This window comes from Lissotriton vulgaris, chromosome 8 (assembly GCF_964263255.1).
Source record: "Lissotriton vulgaris chromosome 8, aLisVul1.2, whole genome shotgun sequence".
Taxonomy (NCBI): Eukaryota; Metazoa; Chordata; class Amphibia; order Caudata; family Salamandridae; genus Lissotriton; species Lissotriton vulgaris.
In genome coordinates this window covers 1,460,804,230-1,460,828,400 of record NC_141696.1, presented here as the reverse complement: position 1 = coordinate 1,460,828,400, position 24,171 = coordinate 1,460,804,230, and the positions used below count along the sequence as shown (strand labels likewise).

The window sequence follows — 24,171 nt, the reverse complement described above, 5'->3', positions numbered from 1 at the left end:
ATGGCTGGGTCCAAACTGGGGTGGCGTAGTGGGCAAAAGGATGAAGAATTTAACCCATATATTTTAACTGGGGGAGAACGTTTGCATTGTCAGCATTCCGTCCATCATTTGTTTGCTGTAACACTTCGCCCTAAGTGGGACGGGTATGCCCGGAGGTGGGTCCCTTGCTCACTGTGCCACTAGATTCAAGTTAGCCTGGCTGAAGAAGGGTGACACACCCTGAAACCGGTCCCAGGATGCTTGTTTCCGGTCCAGGGAGGACCTGGCCTGGCAGTTCGGTCTGGACTGTTCCCATGGGGCACAGGGTCAAGACTGATTTGCATATGGCTGGGTCCAAACTGGGGTGGCGTAGTGGGCAAAAGAACGATTGATTTAACCCAGATCTTTTGACTGGGGGAGAATGTTTGCATTGTCAGCATTCCGTCCATCATTTGTTTGCTGTAACACATTCAAAAAGGAAGCCATCAAAACTGAAACATTTAATGAAGGTAAGCTTACAGATTATAGGTCCAGTTCACCATGGCATTTATGAGTATGTTAATTAGTACTACAGGAATACCACTTCACTAGATCATGAACTGTGCCCCCCTATTTTAGTCTCTCCAGCAATGACTTTAACCAACAATAGTTTCCGCTTTGCACGTCTTGATTGCACATGCATGACTAACCCACCGACCCTTTATGCATTCCCTTACAGAAAGGAGAATGACTGAACCTCCACTTACCTCTTCCTCCTTGGGCAGGGTGGGACATTCTGCATCAGGAAACTGCACTTGCTAAAAGGGAGAAATTGCAAAGAAAACACATAACAATGAAACAGTGTGGGTGGAAAGGCTGAACAGAACACAATCATAATATTTAATTGAATGACAGCATGTCTTTTTTTAAAGGTATATGTGCGATTTATACAATGGTCACATGACGCCAGACAGCATTTGTAAATCTCACAGCGAGGAAGTTGGGAAAAGATGGAGGGTGCAAACCGAAACCACAACTCAGTTTGCACACCTACGTTCAGCATAAGTGTGTAGGAGAGTAGAAAAGCAATATGGGCATCATGCCCAAAATCCAGACTGACATGGAATCCGCTGACCTTCATGGCTGGAAATGAAACTCCCATCTTTATAAATTATGGATGAATGGCACAGTTGTGGAATCTTGTTCATTCATGCTATCGCATACCAATAAACTCCTAATGCTGTGAAGTCCTCCTACTTTCAGAGGCAGACAAAGCCTAAGGTGACCAAACCATGTGTTGGGTATGTAGATGGACCGTCTGTGAATTCAGCCCACTGCTGGTTGTCCGTTGTTGATTTTTTAAATTATGACATTAGTCTGTAATATAAGTACTTCTGGATCGCATGAAGGCTATTCTGGGAGTCACATAAGTGGGAGGGACTCTTCATGTATAAGGTGACCTAAGGTTGGAGCACTGACAGCACTTCAGCCAATGCTAGTGTGCTGCAAAGAACTTCAGCCAATGCTGTTGTGCTGCAAAGAACTTCACACAAAACAGGTGATGGACCGAATGTGGATCAATGTCACACATTCACCCCAGTCCAAAGATCTGGGCCCAAATCCATCGTTTTTTTGCACTCCACACCACCCTGGGTTAGACAACGGCGATATGCAAATCAGCTCTAACCCTGTGCCCATGGGGAACAGTCCAGTCCGAACTACAAAAGCCATGTCCTTCCCAGAACGGAATCAAGCATCCGAGGACCGGACCGGTTTCGAGGTAACACCTCTCATCAGCCCGGCTAGCTTGACTCCAGTGGTGTGGAGTGCCTGGGACCCACGTCTGAGCATCTCCAGCGCACTTATGGCGAATTTGCAAACAAAACAGGTGATGGACCGAATGTGGATCAATGTCACACATTCACCCGAGTCCAAAGATCTGGGCCCAAATCCATCGTTTTTTTGCACTCCACACCACCCTGGGTTAGACAACGGCGATATGCAAATCAGCTCTGACCCTGTGCCCATGGGGAACAGTCCAGTCCGAACTACAAAAGCAATGTCCTTCCCAGAACGGAATCAAGCATCCGAGGACCGGACCGGTTTCGAGGTAACACCTCTCATCAGCCCGGCTAGCTTGACTCCAGTGGTGTGGAGTGCCTGGGACCCACGTCTGAGCATCCCCAGCGCACTTATGGCGAATTTGCAAACAAAACAGGTGATGGACCGAATGTGGATCAATGTCACACATTCACCCCAGTCCAAAGATCTGGGCCCAAATCCATCGTTTTTTTGCACTCCACACCACCCTGGGTTAGACAACGGCGATATGCAAATCAGCTCTGACCCTGTGCCCCATGGGAACAGTCCAGTCCGAACTACAAAAGCCATGTCCTTCCCAGAACGGAATCAAGCATCCGAGGACCGGACCGGTTTCGAGGTAACACCTCTCATGGTGGTGTGGAGTGCAAAAAAACGATGGATTTGGGCCCAGATCTTTGGACTGGGATGAATGTGTGACATTGATCTACATTCGGTCCATCACCTGTTTTGTTTGCAATTTCGCCCTAAGTGCGCTGGGGATGCTCAGACGTGGGTCCCAGGCACTCTACACCACTGGAGTCAAGCTAGCCGGGCTGATGAGAGGTGTTACCTCGAAACCGGTCCGGTCCTCGGATGCTTGATTCCGTTCTGGGAAGGACATGGCTTTTGTAGTTCGGACTGGACTGTTCCCATGGGGCACAGGGTCAGAGCTGATTTGCATATCGCCATTGTCTAACCCAGGGTGGTGTGGAGTGCAAAAAAACGATGGATTTGGGCCCAGATCTTTGGACTGGGATGAATGTGTGACATTGATCCACATTCGGTCCATCACCTGTTTTGTTTGCAATTTCGCCCTAAGTGCGCTTGGGATGCTCAGACGTGGGTCCCAGGCACTCCACACCACTGGAGTCAAGCTAGCCGGGCTGATGAGAGGTGTTACCTTGAAACCGGTCCGGTCCTCGGATGCTTGATTCCGTTCTGGGAAGGACATGGCTTTTGTAGTTCGGACTGGACTTTTCCCATGGGGCACAGGGTCAGAGCTGATTTGCATATCGCCATTGTCTAACCCAGGGTGGTGTGGAGTGCAAAAAAACGATGGATTTGGGCCCAGATCTTTGGACTGGGATGAATGTGTGACATTGATCCACATTCGGTCCATCACCTGTTTTGTTTGCAATTTCGCCCTAAGTGCGCTGGGGATGCTCAGACGTGGGTCCCAGGCACTCCACACCACTGGAGTCAAGCTAGCCGGGCTGATGAGAGGTGTTACCTCGAAACCGGTCCGGTCCTCGGATGCTTGATTCCGTTCTGGGAAGGACATGGCTTTTGTAGTTCGGACTGGACTTTTCCCATGGGGCACAGGGTCAGAGCTGATTTGCATATCGCCATTGTCTAACCCAGGGTGGTGTGGAGTGCAAAAAAACGATGGATTTTGGCCCAGATCTTTGGACTGGGATGAATGTGTGACATTGATCCACATTCGGTCCATCACCTGTTTTGTTTGCAATTTCGCCCTAAGTGCGCTGGGGATGCTCAGACGTGGGTCCCAGGCACTCCACACCACTGGAGTCAAGCTAGCCGGGCTGATGAGAGGTGTTACCTCGAAACCGGTCCGGTCCTCGGATGCTTGATTCCGTTCTGGGAAGGACATGGCTTTTGTAGTTCGGACTGGACTTTTCCCATGGGGCACAGGGTCAGAGCTGATTTGCATATCGCCATTGTCTAACCCAGGGTGGTGTGGAGTGCAAAAAAACGATGGATTTGGGCCCAGATCTTTGGACTGGGATGAATGTGTGACATTGATCCACATTCGGTCCATCACCTGTTTTGTTTGCAATTTCGCCCTAAGTGCGCTGGGGATGCTCAGACGTGGGTCCCAGGCACTCCACACCACTGGAGTCAAGCTAGCCGGGCTGATGAGAGGTGTTACCTCGAAACCGGTCCGGTCCTCGGATGCTTGATTCCGTTCTGGGAAGGACATGGCTTTTGTAGTTCGGACTGGACTGTTCCCATGGGGCACAGGGTCAGAGCTGATTTGCATATTGCCATTGTCTAACCCAGGGTGGTGTGGAGTGCAAAAAAACGATGGATTTGGGCCCAGATCTTTGGACTGGATGAATGTGTGACATTGATCCACATTCGGTCCATCACCTGTTTTGTTTGCAATTTCGCCCTAAGTGCGCTGGGGATGCTCAGATGTGGGTCCCAGGCACTCCACACCACTGGAGTCAAGCTAGCCGGGCTGATGAGAGGTGTTACCTCGAAACCGGTCCGGTCCTCGGATGCTTGATTCCGTTCTGGGAAGGACATGGCTTTTGTAGTTCGGACTGGACTGTTCCCATGGGGCACAGGGTCAGAGCTGATTTGCATATCGCCATTGTCTAACCCAGGGTGGTGTGGAGTGCAAAAAAACGATGGATTTGGGCCCAGATCTTTGGACTGGGATGAATGTGTGACATTGATCCACATTCAGTCCATCACCTGTTTTGTTTGCAATTTCGCCCTAAGTGCGCTGGGGATGCTCAGACGTGGGTCCCAGGCACTCCACACCACTGGAGTCAAGCTAGCCAGGCTGATGAGAGGTGTTACCTCGAAACCGGTCCGGTCCTCGGATGCTTGATTCCGTTCTGGGAAGGACATGGCTTTTGTAGTTCGGGCTGGACTGTTCCCATGGGGCACAGGGTCAGAGCTGATTTGCATATCGCCATTGTCTAACCCAGGGTGGTGTGGAGTGCAAAAAAACGATGGATTTGGGCCCAGATCTTTGGACTGGGATGAATGTGTGACATTGATCCACATTCGGTCCATCACCTGTTTTGTTTGCAATTTCGCCCTAAGTGCGCTGGGGATGCTCAGACGTGGGTCCCAGGCACTCCACACCACTGGAGTCAAGCTAGCCGGGCTGATGAGAGGTGTTACCTCGAAACCGGTCCGGTCCTCGGATGCTTGATTCCGTTCTGGGAAGGACATGGCTTTTGTAGTTCGGACTGGACTGTTCCCATGGGGCACAGGGTCAGAGCTGATTTGCATATCGCCATTGTCTAACCCAGGGTGGTGTGGAGTGCAAAAAAACGATGGATTTGGGCCCAGATCTTTGGACTGGGATGAATGTGTGACATTGATCCACATTCGGTCCATCACCTGTTTTGTTTGCAATTTCACCCTAAGTGCGCTGGGGATGCTCAGACGTGGGTCCCAGGCACTCCACACCACTGGAGTCCATCACCTGTTTTGTCTGCAAAGAACTTCAGCCAATGTCAGTGTCCTGCAAAGAGCTTTGAAGAGTTCATTGGCTGTGAGTTTGCACGTGTCTCTCCGGTGTATAAACACTGTCTGAGTTGGTTGACAGGCAGCTCGCAGCTTGGAGTGGGCAGGACTGATTTGATGGGTGACCTAACGTGACTCAGTCATGGACTGGCATTTTGGCTGAAGCTAACCAGCTTGGTGGGCCATATATGGGAATTGGACAAAGTAATTAACACCCACTAGTGATAGGATCTATGTGATGATGTTGTTGCCTTCAGCCTAACATACAGGCAGGACCTTTCCTGAATTGTATGAAGTCCGCCTGCTTTGTGTACCTTCTAGAAGGACTGGCACCCTCTAAATTTGTGTAGGACAGTGAGAATATGAATGGTGGTCATGTTGTACATATTTTTGATATTCAAGTTCTTTCACTTTTTTATGTTTTCGTGATTTGTTAGTAATTCATGTTTTTGTATGTATTTAGGTTATACTGAAAATTGGTGTGTAATTCCCCACCCTTCTTCAAGCGCCTTGAGACCCTCTGGGTATGTAGCGCGCTATATAAATCATTTGACTTGACTTGACTTGACATGCCATGATGAAATGTTTTTTGAAAAAATTGTGAAAAAAGTCTTGAAATGAAGTGAAATAAATCACATGTACTTAGAATTGATTGTCTAGGTGCATTATATCAATTTGCAAGATCGTATCTGGTCAGTTGTTTGTTTCAGATACTAGAGTGGTCCAGGCCAGGTAGTGATAGGACCCAAGTCTTTTGTTGATAGTTCTGTCAGTCATGGAGTGGGCAGTAAACTTAAGCTGGGAGGTTATAGCCGGTCTTGGCACTGGCAGCTCCCGCTGCTGCCATTCACCTTTCTAGATAAGAGAAGGGCTAAGAGAGTGGGCAGTGCAACTGTACAGGCATTGGTAGTTTGAAACAGTACTGACTCCACACAGTGAGTATGAGTGATGGGTCCACCCTAGTCCTGGGAGTCAGATAAAGAACTGATAGGCAGCCCGAAGTGGCTCCCCACGCTTCTGCTGCTCTGGCCTGGTTGGCGACTGACATATGTGGCTGCAAAATAGATTGGCCAAGCCGAAACCAACTGAGTTTGCCAATGCTTGTTTTTAAATCGCGTTTTCTACCGAACTTTAACTATTTCCTAGGACTCCAAAAATCAGGGGTCACTACCACTATATTAAATGTTTTCCTTTTCAGAAGATTAATTTGGGCCATGCATTGTTAGTACAGTAGCCAGACACATGACTGATGTTTTTGCAGTCTCATTACAGCTCAGGCCATGAGCAAGAACACAACACTTACTCCACTTAACTCCAACAGACCCATGGCATTTCAGGAACAGGTACTTACGTATTCTTCACAAACAACTTCATCAGCAAGGAGCTCTCCTTCCAGGAAACGTATTTCTTCCTTAAATGTAAAAAAGTGAGGAATATTACAAGAATGAAATTCAAAATGTACTAATCATCTGTTGCAAATAGTCATTATCATCTGCTATTTTGCGAATATGTGGGTGTCTATTAATAAGTCTGTCTAAAATTCGTACTTTTTTGAGAAGAACTCCTCTCTGCAAATTAAATATGTATCTTTCACTGAGTCTTTCAAAAGCGTCCCGGTCTACAAGAGAGATTAACAGAACACCCCCCATTCGTCCTCACCCCCTCCCCTGGGATGTGTACACACAGCTGGAGATGCTCCCAGGCATAGAGGACATGCTCGCTTTATTGGAAGGATGAGGCTGTACATCTTTCTGGTGTATCTGAGGCTGCAGGTGCAAAGTTTGGAATCAGCAGTAGTGTTGGGGGGCAGCCAGGCTCAGCAGTGACTGCTCATGGTCCCAGCAGAGACCAGATGGCCTGTCAGGCACTGTGCATTTCCTATTTGGTCGGTTCTACAAGACCTGAAGAAGCCCTGGAGCCTTCCCAAGGCCAGAGTGTCTGACTGCACTGCTCATGAATGTCATCAGTGCAACCTTGGTCATTTCTGCACAGCTGAAGATGTCTGTAGGGTTAAAAGCAGCCTGAAACCTACAGGGGCTTCAAGCAACTACCGGGAGACAGCAAAGTATAGAGTACAATTTGTCCCTGTGGTGGATGTGTACAGTGTTCCTGAGACCCTTTTACTTCCACTGCAGCTCTCCACCCCAGGTCCCCTAAACCTGTTGTATGTGTCCAGTACCTTTTCCTCTGCAGCATCCACACCAATGTGCAAAGCCCTTCCACCCCTGGCATGCAGATGAGGGTGGCTCAGGTTATGCTGAAAAGCCTCAGAGCACAAAGAGTGTTTCTCATGGAGTGCAGCATGTGGCTGAGGGGGTGGTAGGATGTGGTTGAGGGAGTGGTAGGATATGGATGGGGGTGGTAGTATGTGGCTGAGGGGGTGGTAGGATGTGGCTGAGGGGGTGGTAGGATGTGGTTGAGGGGGTGGTAGGATGTGGTTGAGGGTGCACATAGTGCCACTGACGTCAGCAGGATGTGACTGAGGTGGTGGTAGGATGTGGTTGAGGGGGTGGTAGGATGTGGTTGAAGGGGTGGTAGGATGTGGTTGAAGGGGTGGGAGGATATGGTTGAGGGTGCACGTAGTGTCACTGACGTCAGCAGGATGTGGTTGAGGTGGTAGTAGGATGTGGTTGAGGGGTGGTAGGATGTGGTTGGGGGGGTGGTAGTATGTGGCTGAGGGGGTGGTAGGATGTGGTTGGGGGGTGGTAGTATGTGGCTGAGGGAGTGGTAGGATGTGGTTGAGGGAGTGGTAGGATGTGGTTGGGGGGTGGTAGGATGTGGCTGAGGGGGTGGTAGGATGTGGTTGAGGGAGTGGTAGGATATGGTTGGGTGGTGGTAGTATGTGGCTGAGGGGGTGGTAGGATGTGGCTGAGGAGGTGGTAGGATGTAGTTTAGGGGGTGGTAGGATGTCGTTGAGGGGGTGGTAGGATGTGGTTGAGGGTGCACATAGCGCCACTGACGTCAGCAGGATGTGACTGAGGTGGTGGTAGGATGTGGTTGAGGGGGTGGTAGGATGTGGTTGAGGGGGTGGTAGGATGTGGTTGAAGGGGGTGGTAGGATGTGGTTGAGGGTGCACATAGTGCCACTGACGTCAGCAGGATGTGACTGAGGTGGTGGTAGGATGTGGTTGAGGGGGTGGTAGGATGTGGTTGAAGGGGTGGTAGGATGTGGATGAAGGGGTGGTAGAATGTGGTTAAAGGGGTGGTAGGATGTGGTTGAGGGTGCACGTAGTGTCACTGACGTCAGCAGGATGTGGTTGAGGTGGTAGTAGGATGTGGTTGAGGGGGTTGTAGGCTGTGGTTGAGGGTGCACATAGTGTTGCTGAAGTCAGCAGAATGTGGATGAGGGGGTGGCAGGCTGTGGTTGAGGGCGCACAGGGTGCATAGCATATGTGTTAGCAGCCCTATGGTACTACGTGACAGCAGCCCAGAGGGAGTCTTTTAGAAGAAAGACGTGTTGGCTGTGCTGATTTCATAAAAAATCAATTACATCTTGTTAATAAATAGTAACATAGAAGGATTGTGAATATTTTCTGCTCGATGTTAAAGCTCCATACAATGATGACATTGTCATAAACCAATGCATTGGGCTAATGCTATATATACATGAGTTTTCCCTTTCTCTTTGCATCACAAATTATCTCATTTCAAATATTTGTTTGCTCCAGGCATTAATGGAGCACTGTAGAAGCCACTCGCTTTTGCAGTTGGCTCATTTGCACTTTGCAGCAGCATTGTTTTGCATTACTGGCCTATAGGGAGGTTTCTGTGTGGCTGTTAGTTTTTCCACTGCTGCCTCTTTTGTAATGGTAATAGCTGAAGGTGATGGGTTGTGTGGTTGGGGGTATGCAGAGCTGTGTTCAGGGTGCACAGAGGCTCATTAAAAATGGCAATGAGCCCAGTCAATGTAGTTCAGGGTGCAAGTCAAACACGCTTTAGCATGCCACTAGGTCTGACTTTAATGTGACAACACATGCAAGCACAGGCACACAGAATGTGGTTTCCATGTAAAAGTATGTAAAAGCCAGACCTATGGCCTTTCCAGTGCTTGGTAGTGGCTACTGTAATAGTGTTGCTGGCACTGATGGTTGTATATAGTGGTGGTATTAGTATTGGTGGTGGTGCTGGTATTAGCAGTGTTACTTGGTTGTGGTGTGGCATTGGTGGTAAGTCACGTCGGAAAGGTTTGCAGGTCCCGAGTCAGCACACTCACAGCATCTGTGCAATCTACTGGCATTACCATGTTAGATGCTAAGAAATACACCAGGCCTGCATTAAAATCTATACATGTTACAGCACCAACGACGGTCCGTGGAAAGGCATGAGTCTGGTGAAGAAGAGCTCCTTCCCTCTCTCTGATAGGCCTGTTGTTGGCGGCGGAGTGACATTGTTGGTATTGGCGGTGGTGTCAGTATTTGTAGTGTGGGGGTGATATAGATGATGGAGGTATTGATGGTGGCCACGGTGAAGTCAGGTCATTTTATTGGTTCCTTTCAAGTGGTTTCTTTTTTTTGTCAGTCTATCCAATTGTATGTTTCTTTCCTCTATTATTCAATATGCCACAACTACACAAAATACTTACCATAAGCTTGCCTGGTCCTCTTCCATCCCCTGTCCTTTGCTGCTTTCATTAAATACTATCATTGCATTAACTAAGCCAACATGCACCTCGATGTTTCAGGACTCTTACATTTCAAAACAAATATAACCACTTTGCATAGTTTACGAGCACAGATGTAGTTTTCTTGTGCTTCGGACTAAAATCTGGAAAAAAAGCCTCATGGAAAATGTATTTTTAAGTTTTTGGGAAATGTCTCAACTGTGAACAAATAAAAACATCTATTCTTCTGGTAACTCATTTGCTTATGGGTATTCTTTCTACCAGCAGATTGTAAACTCAAGAGCCCCTCCGAGATCCAGAGGGGATCCGAAAAACAAGGGGCACCGAAGGGCTCTTGGCTCTGTTCTGGAAGTGACGTCACAGAGCATTGTAAGGGGTAGAAGACCGCGACCCAAACAAACACTTGTGAGCTGGGGTATTTGACAAAGTCGAGGTAAAAGGCCAACAAGCGATCATTTAAAAAGGAATGTCGCCAGCACCCACGCACTCGCCTCCACGGACTACATCCTCCTCGGGGACCTGAAGTTCCACCTCGAGAACAACAACAACGCCAACTCCGCCACCCTGATCGACAACCTCGGCCTCAGACAACTCGTCACTGCACCCACCCACGCCGCCGGCCACACGCTGGATCCTGTCTTTTCCACAGGCTCCCACGTCGCCTTCGACCACACCACCGAACTGCACTGGACCGACCACCGCTGCATCCATTTCACCTTCAAAAAACCAACCACGCACCACAGCACTCAACAGCTGCCTCGCCGCTGCTGGAGCAAAGTCACCGAAGACCAGCTGATCACCTCCCTTGCCAAGAACCCACCCACCGACCCCTCCAACCCAGACGTCTCAGCCCGCAACCTCAGACAGTGGATCAACGACTGCGCCAACATTCTCGCCCCGCTCAAGAAACCCTCCAAAAGCCACGCCAACAAGAGAGCCACCTGGTTCACCGACAAGCTCCAGACCTCCAAACACGCATGCCGGAAACTGGAGAAGATATGGCTCCACGAACGCACACCGGACAACCACGCAGCCCACAAGGACGCCACCCGCAGACACCACAACCTCATCAGATTAGCCAAGAGATCCTCCTTCAAAGACCGCTTGGATAACAATGCACACAACAGCAAGGAGCTCTTCTGCATCATAAAGGATCTCTCCAACCCCAGCGCCAACGCCAACGACATCCCACCCTCACAAGAACTGTGCGACTCACTAGCCATCTTCTTCCACCGCAAGATCGCTGACATCCACAACAGCTTCAACACCATGATCGCCCCGACTACGCCAGACTCCACCCCCCCTGTGAACACCACCAGCATTAACCGCCTGACCTCCTGGTCCAACGTCAACGACGACGAGACATGCAAGGTCATGAACTCCATCCACTCGGGAACTCCGTCTGACCCGTGCCCTCACCACGTATTGAACAAAGCAGACGCAGCCATCGCACCCCAACTACGAAAGGTCATCAACATCTCCTTCGAAACAGCGACTTTACCCGAAAGCTGGAAGCACGCCGAAATCAACGCCCTCCTCAAGAAGCCCAAAGCGGACTCCAAGGACCTCAAGAACTTCCGGCCCATCTCCCTGCTCCCCTTCTCGGCAAAGGTCATTGAGAAAATCGTCAACCTGCCACCTGGAAGACAACTACATCTTGGACCCGTTCCAGTCCGGATTCAGACGAAACCACAGCACCGAGACAGCCCTCATCGCCGCCACAGACGACATCAGGCGCCAACTAGACAACGGCGAAACATCAGCCCTCATCCTCCTGGACCTGTCAGCCGCCTTCGACACGGTCTGCCATCGCACTCTAAAGACACGCCTCCTAGAAGCCTGAATCCAAGAGAAGGCTCTCGACTGGACCACGTCCTTCCTCGCCAGCAGAACCCAGAGCGTCCGCCTCCCACCCTTCTGATCCGAAGCCACCGACATCATCTGCGGCTCCCCCAGGGCTCATCTCTCAGCTCGACGCTGTTCAACGTCTACATGGCCCCCCTTGCTCAAGTGGCCCGCCATCAAAACCTCAACATCATCTCCTATGCCGACGACACCCAGCTCATCCTCTCCCTCACCAAGGACCCACACAATGCCAAAACCAACCTCAACGAGGGAATGAAGGCCGTTGCCTACTGGATGAGGAGCAGCCGTCTGAAGGTGAACTCGGACAAGACGGAGGTCCTCATCCTCGGACCCACCCCCTCAGCCTGGGATGACCCCTGGTGGCCGACCACACTGGGAACAGCACAAACACCCACCGACCACGCACGCAACCTAGGTTTCATCCTCGACTCCTCCCTCTCCATGTCTAAGCAGGTCAGCGCCGTCTCCTCCTCCTGCTACAACACCCTCCGCATGCTCCGTAGGATCTACAAGTGGATCCTGACCGAAACAAGAAGAACGGTGACACAGGCCCTCGTCAGCAGCAGACTGGACTACGGCAACGCACTCTATGCAGGAATCCCAGCCAAACGCCTACGACGACTACAACACATCCAAAACGCCTCCACCCGACTGATCGTCAACGTCCCCCGCCGCAACCACATCACCCCCCACCTGAGAGACCTACACTGGCTTCCCGTCGACAAGAGGATCACCTTCAAACTCCTGACCCACGCACACAAAGCACTCCACAATGCCGGACCAGCCTACCTGAACCGCAGACTCAGCTTCCACACCCCCATCCGCCAGCTCCGCTCTGCCAGCCTCGCCCTCACCGCTGTCCCCCGCATCCAACGGACGACCTCCGGCGGCAGATGCTTCTCCTACCTCGCCTCCAAGACCAGGAACACCCTCCCTACCCACATACGGCAGACCCAATACCTACTCACCTTCAGAAGGCTCCTCAAGACCTGGCTCTTCGAGCAGTAGCAGCACTCCCCTCCCTCCCCTCAGCGCCTTGGGACCCTCATGGGTAAGTAGTGCGCTCTACAAGTACTCTGATTGATTGATTGATTGATTGAATGAATTAAGCAATTAATTAATTTGAGCTGAAGTCAGTTTCTGTTTAGAGGCGGAGACGAGACTGACAAGAAAGACAGAATGACAGATGGTACAGGACGGATATAACCTGGAATTGTATTACTAAGAGCTGCAAGACCACTCCTCAGAACAGGAGGCGTGCAGCCCCACGAAGAATGTGTGAGGAGAGTTAGTATTCACTAAAAAAAGATTGTTACCAAAGATGAGTAACGATGAAGAATGTGTGAGGGAGTGAGTATCCACTAAAAAGATTGCTACCAAAGATGAGTAACAATGAAAAATGTGTGAGGAGAGTGAGTATCCACTAAAAAGATTGCTACCAAAGATGAGTAACGATGAAAAATGTGTGAGGGGAGTGAGTATCCACTAAAAAGATTGCTACCAAAGATGAGTAAAGATGAAGAATGTGTGAGGAGAGTGAGTATTCACTAAAAAAGATTGTTACCAAAGATGAGCAATGATGAAGAATGTGTGAGGGGAGTGAGTATCCACAAAAAATATTGCTACCAAAGATGAGCAACGATGAAGAATGTGTGAGGGGAGTGAGTATCCACTAAAAAGATTGCTACTAAAGAGGAGTAACGATGAAGAATGTGTGAGGGGAGTGAGTATCCACTAAAAAGATTGCTACCAAAGATGAGTAACGATTACAAATGTGTGAGGGGAGTGAGTACCCACTGAAAAGATTGCTACTAAAGATGAGTAACGATGAAGAATGTGTGAGTGAGTGAGTATCCATTAAAAAGATTGCTACCAAAGATGAGTAACAATGATGAATGTGAGGGGAGTGAGCATCCACTAAAAAGATTGCTACCAAAGATAAGTTACGATGAAGAATGTGAGAGGAGGGAGTATCCACTAAAAAGATTGTTACCAAAGATGAGTAACGAAGAATGTGTGAGAGTGAGTATCTACTGAAAAGATTGCTACCAAAGATAAGTAACGATGAAGAATGTGTGAGGGGAGTGAGTATCCACTAAAAAGATTGTTACCAAAGATGAGTAACGATGAAGAATGTGTGAGAGTGAGTATCCACTAAAAAGATTGCTACCAAAGATAAGTAACATTGAAGAATGTGTGAGGGGAGTGAGTATCCACTAAAAAGATTGCTACCAAAGATGAGTAACGATGAAGAATGTGTGAGAGTGAGTATCCACTAAAATGATTGCTACCAAAGATAAGTAACGATGAAGAATGTGTGAGGGGAGTGAGTATCCACTAAAAAGATTGCTACCAAAAATAAGTAACGATGAAGAATGTGTGAGGGGATGAGTGTCCACTAAAAAGATTGCTACCAAAGATAAGTAACGTTTCCTTCTGGTCATGATCCACAGAATCGTCAGCTTGTGAATTAATACTGATGCCGTATCTTCAATGAGGTGGGTCTAGGGAGGGGATCACAACAAAATGTCCTGTAGTAATGGCTTGAAAAATGAGTGGAATGAGGCCCCAACTGATGATCAATGCCTTGTTAAGTTGGTTCCTTGGACTTCACACCTTTGTTAAGATGGCTTTCACATATCTATGGTGTCAGAATTATAGTGCTGGCCAAACTCTATCCACCATTAGGTGCTACAATGAGTGGTTTAAAACTTGCCTAAACCATACTCTTTATTAAGGAACGCTCTTACACAACACTAGATGATCATACCTTCCCAATTTGATTATAAATAAATAGACGAAAAGTAGATGGCAGGTTGAATTAACCTATATGTATCAAAACTCACTTGGGAGATTGGACGACTCTGTGTGTTAAGCGGCAGGCTGACTTCAGCTCATCTTCCACTTGAGGGGTTAAGCACAGTCTACAACGCCTCTTTGGGTTAAGCGGCAGGATGACTTCTGCTCATCTTCCACATGTGGGGATAAGCACCAGCCTAAGACAACTCTGTGGGTTAAGATGCAGGCTGAATTCAGATCATCTTCCACATGCCAGGTAAAGCACCAGCCTAAGACATCTCTAAGGGTTGAACAGAAGGATAACTTCAGCTCATCTTCCACATGCCGGGTAAAGCACCAGCCTAAGACATCTCTAAGGGTTGAACAGAAGGATGACTTCAGCTCGTCTTCCACATGCTGGGTTAAGCACCAGCCTACGACGTCTCTAAGGGTTAAGAGGTAGGCTGACTTCCGCTCATCTTCCACATGAGGGGTTAAGCACCAGCCTATGACGTCTCTAAGGGTTAAGCGTCTGTATGACTTCAGCTCATCTTCCATGTGAGGGGTTAAGCACCAGCCTACGACGTCTCTAAAGGTTAAGCAGCAGGATGACTTCAGCTCGTCTTCCACATGAGGGGTTAAGCACCAGCCTACAACGTCTCTATTTGTTTAAGCGGTAGGATGAATGCGCTCCTCTTCCACGTGCCGGGTTAAGCACCACCCTAAGACGTCTCAATGGAATAGGTGGCAGGCTGGCTTCAGCTCCTCTTCCACATGTGGAGTCAGGGCCGTAGTGGGCACTGGGCAATCCCCCGGTGCGCCGCACGGGTGGGGGCTGGTTTTGTTACAGGGCTGTTTTTGCAGCATAGCTGCAAAATCGGCCCTGTAACAAAATAGGTCGAAAACCGGCCCTGGCAAAGAGCTCGGCGGCACTCCCAACCCCCGGGGTGGAAGGGGGGCCCGGCCAAGCACTTTGCCTGGGCCGGTTTTGGTTCCCAGTCCGGCCCTGTGTTGGGTTTGAGCACCACCCTAAGATAAGTGGCAGGCTGGCTTCAGCTCCCCTTCCACATTTGGGGTTCAGCTCCACCCTAAGACGTCTCTATGGGATAAGTGGCAGGTTGTCTTCAGCTCCTCTTCCACATGTGGGGTTGAGCACCACGCTAAGACGTCTCTATGGGATAAGTGGCAGGCTGACTTCGGCTCCTCTTCCACATGTGGGGTTGAGCACCACCCTAAGACATCTCTATGGGATAAGTGGCAGGCTGACTTCAGCTCCTCTTCCACATGTGGGGTTGAGCACCACCCTAAAACTTCTCTATGGGATAAGTGGCAGGCTGACTTCAGCTCCTCTTCCACATTTGGGGTTCAGCTCCACCCTAAGACGTCTCTATGGGATAAGTGGCAGGTTGTCTTCAGCTCCTCTTCCACATGTGGGGTTGAGCACCACGCTAAGACGTCTCTATGGGATAAGTGGCAGGCTGACTTCGGCTCCTCTTCCACATGTGGGGTTGAGCACCACCCTAAGACATCTCTATGGGATAAGTGGCAGGCTGACTTCAGCTCCTCTTCCACATGTGGGGTTGAGCACCACCCTAAAACTTCTCTATGGGATAAGTGGCAGGCTGACTTCAGCTCCTCTTCCACATGTGGGGTTGAGCACCACCTAAGACCTCTCTATGGGATAAGTGGCAGGCTGACTTCAGCTCCTCTTCCACATGTGGGGTTGAGCACCACCCTAAAACTTCTCTATGGGATAAGTGGCAGGCTGACTTCAGCTCCTCTTCCACATGTGGGGTTGAGCACCACCTAAGACCTCTCTATGGGATAAGTGGCAGGCTGACTTCAGCTCCTCTTCCACATGTGGGGTTGAGCACCACCCTAAAACTTCTCTATGGGATAAGTGGCAGGCTGACTTCAGCTCCTCTTCCACATGTGGGGTTGAGCACCACCCTAAGACGTCTCTATGGGATAAGTGGCAGGCTGACTTCAGCTCCTCTTCCACATGTGGGGTTGAGCACCACCCTAAAACTTCTCTATGGGTTAAGTGGCAGGCTGACTTCAGCTCCTCTTCCACATGTGGGGTTGAGCACCACCCTAAGACGTCTCTATGGGATAAGTGGCAGGCTGACTTCAGCTCCTCTTCCACATGTGGAGTTGAGCACCACCCTAAGACGTATCTATGGGATAAGTGGCAGGCTGGCTTCAGCTCCTCTTCCACATGTGGGGTTGAGCACCACCCTAAGACCTCTCTATGGGATAAGTGGCAGGCTGACTTCAGCTCCTCTTCCACATGTGGGGTTGAGCACCACCCTAAGACGTCTCTATGGGATAAGTGGCAGGCTGACTTCAGCTCCTCTTCCACATGTGGGGTTGAGCACCACCCTAAGACATCTCTATGGCATAAGTGGCAGGCTGACTTCAACTCCTCTTCCACATGTGGGGTTGAGCACCACCCTAAGACGTCTCTATGGGATAAGTAGCAGGCTGGCTTCAGCTTCCCTTCCACATGTGGGGTTGAGCACCACCCTAAGACATCTCTATGGGATAAGTGGCAGGCTGACTTCAGCTCCTCTTCCACATGTGGGGTTGAGCACCACCCTAAGACGTCTCTATGGGATAAGTAGCAGGCTGGCTTCAGCTTCTCTTCCACATGTGGGGTTGAGCACCACCCTAAGACATCTCTATGGGATAAGTGGCAGGCTGGCTTCAGCTTCTCTTCCACATGTGGGGTTGAGCAACAGCCTGTAAACTCACACTCACATTTTCAATCATTAAGTTTTATAAGGGTGCAGTGGAAGCAATTAGCCAATGATATTGCCCTGCTTGCGGTCAACACTGCAGGGCTCGGCCATGCAACCAATTTGCACAATTTCCAGTGTTAGGTATTTGACTGCCTGAGGGTTTACAGTGGGCAGGACTAATTTTTCCAAGTTAAGGGCTTTCCATCAGTTGGATTATTCAAGTGCTTTCAATGGAACGGGCTGAACTAGTGAATTTGACGATGAAGAACTGTAGCAAGGTGCCCTGCTGACAAACACCAAAGTGACATCCCTAGTTCAGGAGCATGACATGGCATAGACCATATATTCCAGTTCCAAAGTAAAGCAGCACATATTTAGTAATCAAATGGTTCCATTGTGTTCATTTACACATACATTCATACTATGGAATTGGCCTCAGACACAACATTTTCTGTACTTGATCTTGGGCCAGTATCCAAAAAAGTACACTCCAGTAAGACATTAGTGTGGGGCATTATTCCACAGCAGAAAAGCACCTTGAGGTGGTATTTCTACCGGGCACACAGTGTTTTGATGGCAGCATTGAGGGCTTCCTATGGTTTTCACTTTAAAATAACACACTAATGTTGATGGCCAGTGTTTGATCTGGAACAGTATTTCTGATGGGCATTACTCATGACTGATCAAGTCTTTGGGAATGAGATATTTTGGAAATACACAAAGGAGACTCAAAATGTTTCCATTGGGAATATAAATGTTTTAGAAACTTCAGAGACCAAATGCATAGGGAGCACTGTTGGAAACTGTGAAGGTTGCTTTCAAATCAGGTTTTTGGGTGCCAAGTGGCCAGTGGCTGTATAGTGAGGACCACCACAAACGGAACTCTGGAGGGTTTTTCTACAGTCCCGGTAGAAATAGCAAGTGAACCACTACTGTTTGCCACACCTCATTGCCCTGAAACTGAGGGATGGGCAAAGTCCCTTAGAAGAGTGAAAAGGAAGGAGGGAGGGAAACTATTATACCTGTCCCAGTGCACCCTGCCCTTTCTTCTGAAACACAATGTGCAAAAAACCTTGACTGGTTCGAAGTGTCAGATATGATACAAGCCTCTTGGCATCTATGTTTTCTGAGAGACAAGAGTGATCTCCCCAAGGACTGTGTCTGGAAAGTGAGGGTTAGTGACTATTTTAGGCATCATGTCCTGTACCACTGGTACTTAGACCCTGGTAGAGGTTAAAGACGGTTGTAAAAAAGGAGGGGAGGCTTTTGGTGCTCTTCGTCCTAGAATTTGGAGTAAAATTTTGGCAATGTGTACAGCGAGCCAGTAATATTGGTCAAAAGTGAAAATAATTTAAACACAACTTTACAGTGTATTTTCAGGATATTGGGAAAATTAGTGGTAAACGCAGCACTTTAAACCCACTGGACCTTAGACATTAGTCTAAACGAGGAGGGACTTAGCAATAATTTTACAGAAGTCTTTTGAATGTCTCCCTAAACAATGTTTGGAGATCATTAGTGTCAAGTGACCACTTTAAAGCACGCTGGCCAAGCAGAATTATTTGGAACAGGATTTAATTGAAGCAAGATTTTGTGGGAAAGATGACAGCTTCCATAAAACATTCTAGGAAACTGTCAGACAATTGGGACATTTCTGAGTACTTTGGGCCAGTAAAATGGGCCAAAACCACACATAATTAGTTAGTCCAAATCTTTTTTTGTTAACAGTAAATCACATCGACTTAACAGGGTGAAATTGATCCCACTAAAGAACAACATCCCAGATATGGTTAAGTAATCGCAAATCAAAATCAATACTATTATCAAATTTGATAAAAAAGAAGTAGTGGCTTAAGTTCCATGTGAATACTTTCCTCCAAGCATACATTCAATGTGAGAAGTTCAATAGTGAAAGAAGAAAAGGGAAGATAATGTGGAACCAGAGAGGGGCAAGTGAAAAGCAGAAGGAACAAAGGGAAAGCAATAGAAAGACAAAAGGAGAAGGCACAATGGTATGCAGGAGGTGCCTTACTGAGAATAATCCTTATACAATACAAAGGTCATCGGTTAATGCAAGTGAACTCAGGGTAATTCATATATGTACATGAAGAGTGACTAGAACAAACCAAACTCTAAAATATAAGGAGAACAAATAAGACAACAAAGGTAAAGGGGCTGATGAATTTGTCAGTTCCAAGTATTTTATAAATTACACTAGCCTATGGAAAATTGCCCGCATGAGTCAGTGGTGTTTTGACCTCATGTGAACTGAAGGCCATCGACAGAATACATAAAATCACATAGACTGAACTGAGTAAACTTGATTACAACAACAACAAAAAACATCCCCGATAGGGTTTAGTTATTGCAAATCAAAATCAATACTGTTGTTCGACCTAAACAAAGGAAGTAGCTGCACAAGGTCCATGTGAATATTTCCCTCCAGGCATAGCATCAAAGTGAGAAGCTCAATAGTGAAAGAAGACAGCAGAGAAGAGGAGACAGTGTGGAACCAGGGAGGGGTTAGCGAAAAGCAGGAGGAGGAAAGGGAAAGCAGTAGAAAGACAAAAGATTAGGAGAGCAAAACAGACGACAAAGATAAAGGGGCTGATACATTTGTGAGTCAGTGATGTTTCGGCCTCACATCAACTGGAGGTCATCATCAGGACAAATAAAACTGGAGGAGCACATAAATAGTGCACAGGATGTTGTTAGCACACTGTATGCAAAACATTAAAATCCTTGGAAAGACTGGGCCAGAAGCAGATCCTAGTGTCGGTATGAATCATACTTAGGGGTAAGTACAGATATAACTCACTGAGTTGTAAAGTAGCCGCAAGTTAGTCATGTACTTGGTAATGGATTACTGGCACCAGGGTATGTTAATGGCTTGAAAAATATCTCGTAGTGGAAGGCATGGCATGAAAATAGCTGCGGGATATTTCATCTGAGCGAGAAAATGACAGCGTGACTGTCACTGTCCGCTCCCACAGGAGACGGTGAGTCACACTGCCGTTCCTTCTCAGTGCTTTACAATGCTCCACGTTTATTGAACACTGGTATAGTCTAGCCAGTATTGTTCAAATGACTTAAATAGACATCTAGTGAACCACTATTTTCATATATGCATTACTGAGATTCACCAGCATTAATACTGATGTAAACAAACCAACATGAAAAACTTGTGTCTTCTAGGTGGGCCTCGGACTCAAGCCGCACAGGAAAGGTCATCGAGCTGCAAACTTAAGTTACTTCATCCCACCATGCACAGGGGGGGCACCATTGTTTTGGCCTTTTTGAGAAATGCCCAAGCTGCTTACAACAGTAAGAAGATGAAAGTCTTGCTATCTTTTTCCACCTACAAGTGTGATATCTACCAGTTGGAAGCAGCTATACCCAAAGCCAATAGTTCCTGGCACATCATCTGGACTTTCACCCTCTCCAGGATTGAGCAGTTGGCCAGAGGTTTGGAATAAGAGAGTCTGCCTTCCATCAATATAAAGGCTCAGCTTCAGCAGTGCTACTGTACAAAGAATAGGGCCACACAAATCTAGGTCCCTGATGACTACACTAAGAGCTCCCCCTTATTGTTTCCAGAGGAATTTGTTCTTCCTGGTTGGGAGCCTGTAAATAGATCTCACACATTTGCCGTTGTCATGATTGGGAAGGGCCAGGCGCTTCACCACTCTGGCTTCTGGAGGGGTTTTTGGGAATCCCATCACACTCTAATGTGGGCATGACTTTTATGTTTTCTAGTGCTCTGACTCTACTGTCCCGAGTCAGGAATGCCCTGGAAACTTGACCACCAAATTCAGCAAACATCTTTAATTCCTCTTCTGACTGGTTCATCCTATCCTCCATCTGTTGCATTTTTGAGCCTGCCACTTTTTTGCCACCCTCCATTTCAAACATCTTTTGATCTACCTTTGTAAGTCTCAGTTCTCCTATTGCAGCTCAAACTGTGTTTCCACCTTATCCAGTTTTTTCACAATTCTTCTCCTGGTCGTGAAGAAGTCATGTTTGCCTTTCTTAGTGGATTGCTCTACTATTGTTTTGTTTTAGACCGCACAACCATCAGTACATGGCAGGACCCTCTTTGGACTAAAAGTTCCTGATGCTGTCCCTTGAAGTTCCTCCACACTCATCCTGGTCACAGACGCAGAGCCAGAACAACAGTCATCTGTTCTAGCCTTGGTTTAGCCAGAGCCACCACCACTGCCAGCAAGCCCCCTTATTATCCAGATCCAGCAGAAGTGTGCCCTTTACATAACTCACTTGCAACTCCTCATAGGCATATTCTTGGCTATCTTGCTGTCTGCTCCCTGGATAGGGGTTTGCTCTCACCACATCTAGCTTCATGCTCGCCAGCTCGGCATTCACATCAGCACATACTAGCTCCTCTATTGTGGTTCTACTCCACTGTGGGTTTTGATAATGCATAAACACAATTTCTGTATCTACATTGAGACAGGAGGGGACAGTCAGAGTTAATTACAATACTCTCTTGATCATGGTCTAATGGGCTGCTCTATTCCTTCTGGTAGGGATGCGACTGCTTGCCTATACATATTAAAAATAACCGATTCATCACAACAGTTGAAAACAAGCTAAGGCCACAAGTTTAACCTCAGAGGTACTGGACATTAGGAGAAAGACCTCAGCAAATGAGTCAAAATCACCATCAAAGCAGGTATCAGGCCAGGTGGCAGGCAAGGGCTGTTTGGCTGCACAGGCAAGTTCTTCTTGGCCTGCAGGGCACTTTTGTCTGTCACAGCAGGCAATCAGGTGATAGCAGCAAGTGGTACAACTGATAAGGGACATTACTGGTCTGCATTCAGTACAAGGAGGTACGTTAAATGACAGGGGCACTTCCATAAGACATCTCCTTTTCTCTCAGAAATCAGGACACTGCTTTCTGATTCAGAACTGCTGCAGTCATTGGGCCCCAATAGAGGCATATATGTGTGAGAGAGCTAGAATTCATGATCGTGGTACATTCATTTTCTTTGCCTTGCCTGTGTATAATATAGAGATAATTCAAGTGTGGCTGTTTCCTTTTTAGGCACACCTACAAGAGAGGCACGTTTTTCCAAGAGGAGCCTTCGGTTATTAGAGCATTCCTTTTTGGTAATGCTAACACTACTGTCGCACTGCACATCTATCATCCAGTGCTCATTTTGTAGAAAATAATAACAATAAAAATAAGTGCTTCATGCAATAGTCCAATGTTTTTCTTGCAAGCGCAGAGCTGGTGATGCCAAATGCCACGGCTGCCGAATACCAAGACTGCCTTGTCTTGATTCCACCTCAGGTCTCTTCTTACAAGACCCTGCACATCCCATTTCTTTATCTCTCTCTTCCACTCATTGACAGGCAATGCTGGATGGGTAGGAAGACTGATGGTGGAGCCAGTCCGTTAGCCTTAGTAGAACTGCACTGGAGATGGTGGGAGGTGAATAGAGTCAGCAGATGTTGCACAGGAGATGGTGGAAGTTGTCCTGCAGTAGGCAGAAGTTGAACATGGGCTTGAGACGGATTGATCACAGTCAGAGCTATCAGTCTCAGATCCTACTTCCCCTGATCAAGGAGCAACCAGGTAAGAAAGAGTCCAAAGGGTCTGAATCCTGAAGCAATAGACCGCTGGAACTGTAACAGGAACAGACTCTTGAGAGTCCATTGGATGTACTGAGAAGAAAGGTTGTGGCTGGCTAGTGCGATGCACTTTTCGATTAGAGTGGCATCCCAATAAGACTGATGATGGTTACACATCTTAGAAGGTCAGCATGACAGGTGCCTGCAGGTGATTCTACCTTTGCTAGTGTTGCCACCTGCACAGAGAGGCTCCACTCCTGGGGCAAAGAAGAAACCAGGCAATGGGCTTGCCTGCCAAGACGGGCACTGAGACACAGAATGCACAAATGAAGAGCTGGCTTGACCCACTTCGAGTCTCTGAACCCATGACAGTAAAGTGGGATTTTATACCTTTATGTGCATTTGAGATTACGATGGCAGAGAGTCTCCTAAGGAAGACCATGCATGAATACCATGCTCAAAAGGACAGACTGACTCAAGCTTGGAAACTGGGTGCCTCGGTCAATGGTGCAACAGAGTCTAAAGAACCTGGAATTAAGCATGGGCGAATTTTGCGAATCTCGCGTTCGCGAATTTTGCGGATTTGCGAACTCGCAATTCGCAAAATCCGCGAATTCCCGCGAATTTGCGGATTTTTTTTTTTGTGTTCGCCCGTGTTTCTGCCAGTTCGCGAGGGTTTTTACAATTTCGCAATTTGCGAACTTACCTGTCGGGTCGCAAGTTTTGCGAACTTGTTGTTTCTACGTGTCCAGCCTGTTTGGGACACTCTTCTTCATCACTGCCACTCTCTGCCACTCTCTGCCACCACTGCCACCCTCTGGCCCACCCATGCCACCCTCTGTTTCATCACCACACCCTCTGGTTGTCCAGTGTACATTATTTTCGGCAAAGCAAAGCACACCTTCCCTGCCTCAAGTGACCTGAATTAATTTGGGGCTGATTAATGTGTCACAGAATATTTTTTTAGCTGGCACCTGCTTCCTTAGTGCGCCCTGATTAGTGATCTTTTGCACTTGCTAAGTGCTTTCATTGTTGCAAAATTAGTTACAACACCTGCCCTGCCCCAACTGACAATAATGAATTAGGGGCTGATTAATGGATTTTAACTTCCAGCCTGGCTCCTGCTTGTCTCCCTTAGCTGTAATTCAGGACCTTTGTGGCATATGTGTAACTATTCTGAGGTTCAGAGCAGGGTCACATAATAGTTGCAACTGGCAACTGAACTCTGGAGGGGCCCCTCAGGAAGCACTACAGGAAATGGCTACTAATGATGAGCCTGAACTTTTGAACCTGGTAAGTAGTTTCA

At 47.9% G+C, this 24,171-nt stretch overlaps 1 protein-coding gene across 2 annotated transcripts in view; it reads right to left on the bottom strand.

The window, feature by feature from the left end:
* Positions 1–24,171, bottom strand: part of TEX55 (testis expressed 55) — a 600,480-nt gene that overhangs the window by 231,730 nt on the left and 344,579 nt on the right. For both annotated transcript variants that reach the window (XM_086935534.1, XM_086935533.1), the window contains 2 exons: positions 6,620–6,679; positions 726–776 (listed from right to left, as the gene is read on the bottom strand). In XM_086935534.1, coding sequence (XP_086791660.1) covers positions 726–776; positions 6,620–6,679 — 111 coding nt within the window. The remainder of the gene's footprint in view (positions 1–725; positions 777–6,619; positions 6,680–24,171) is intronic.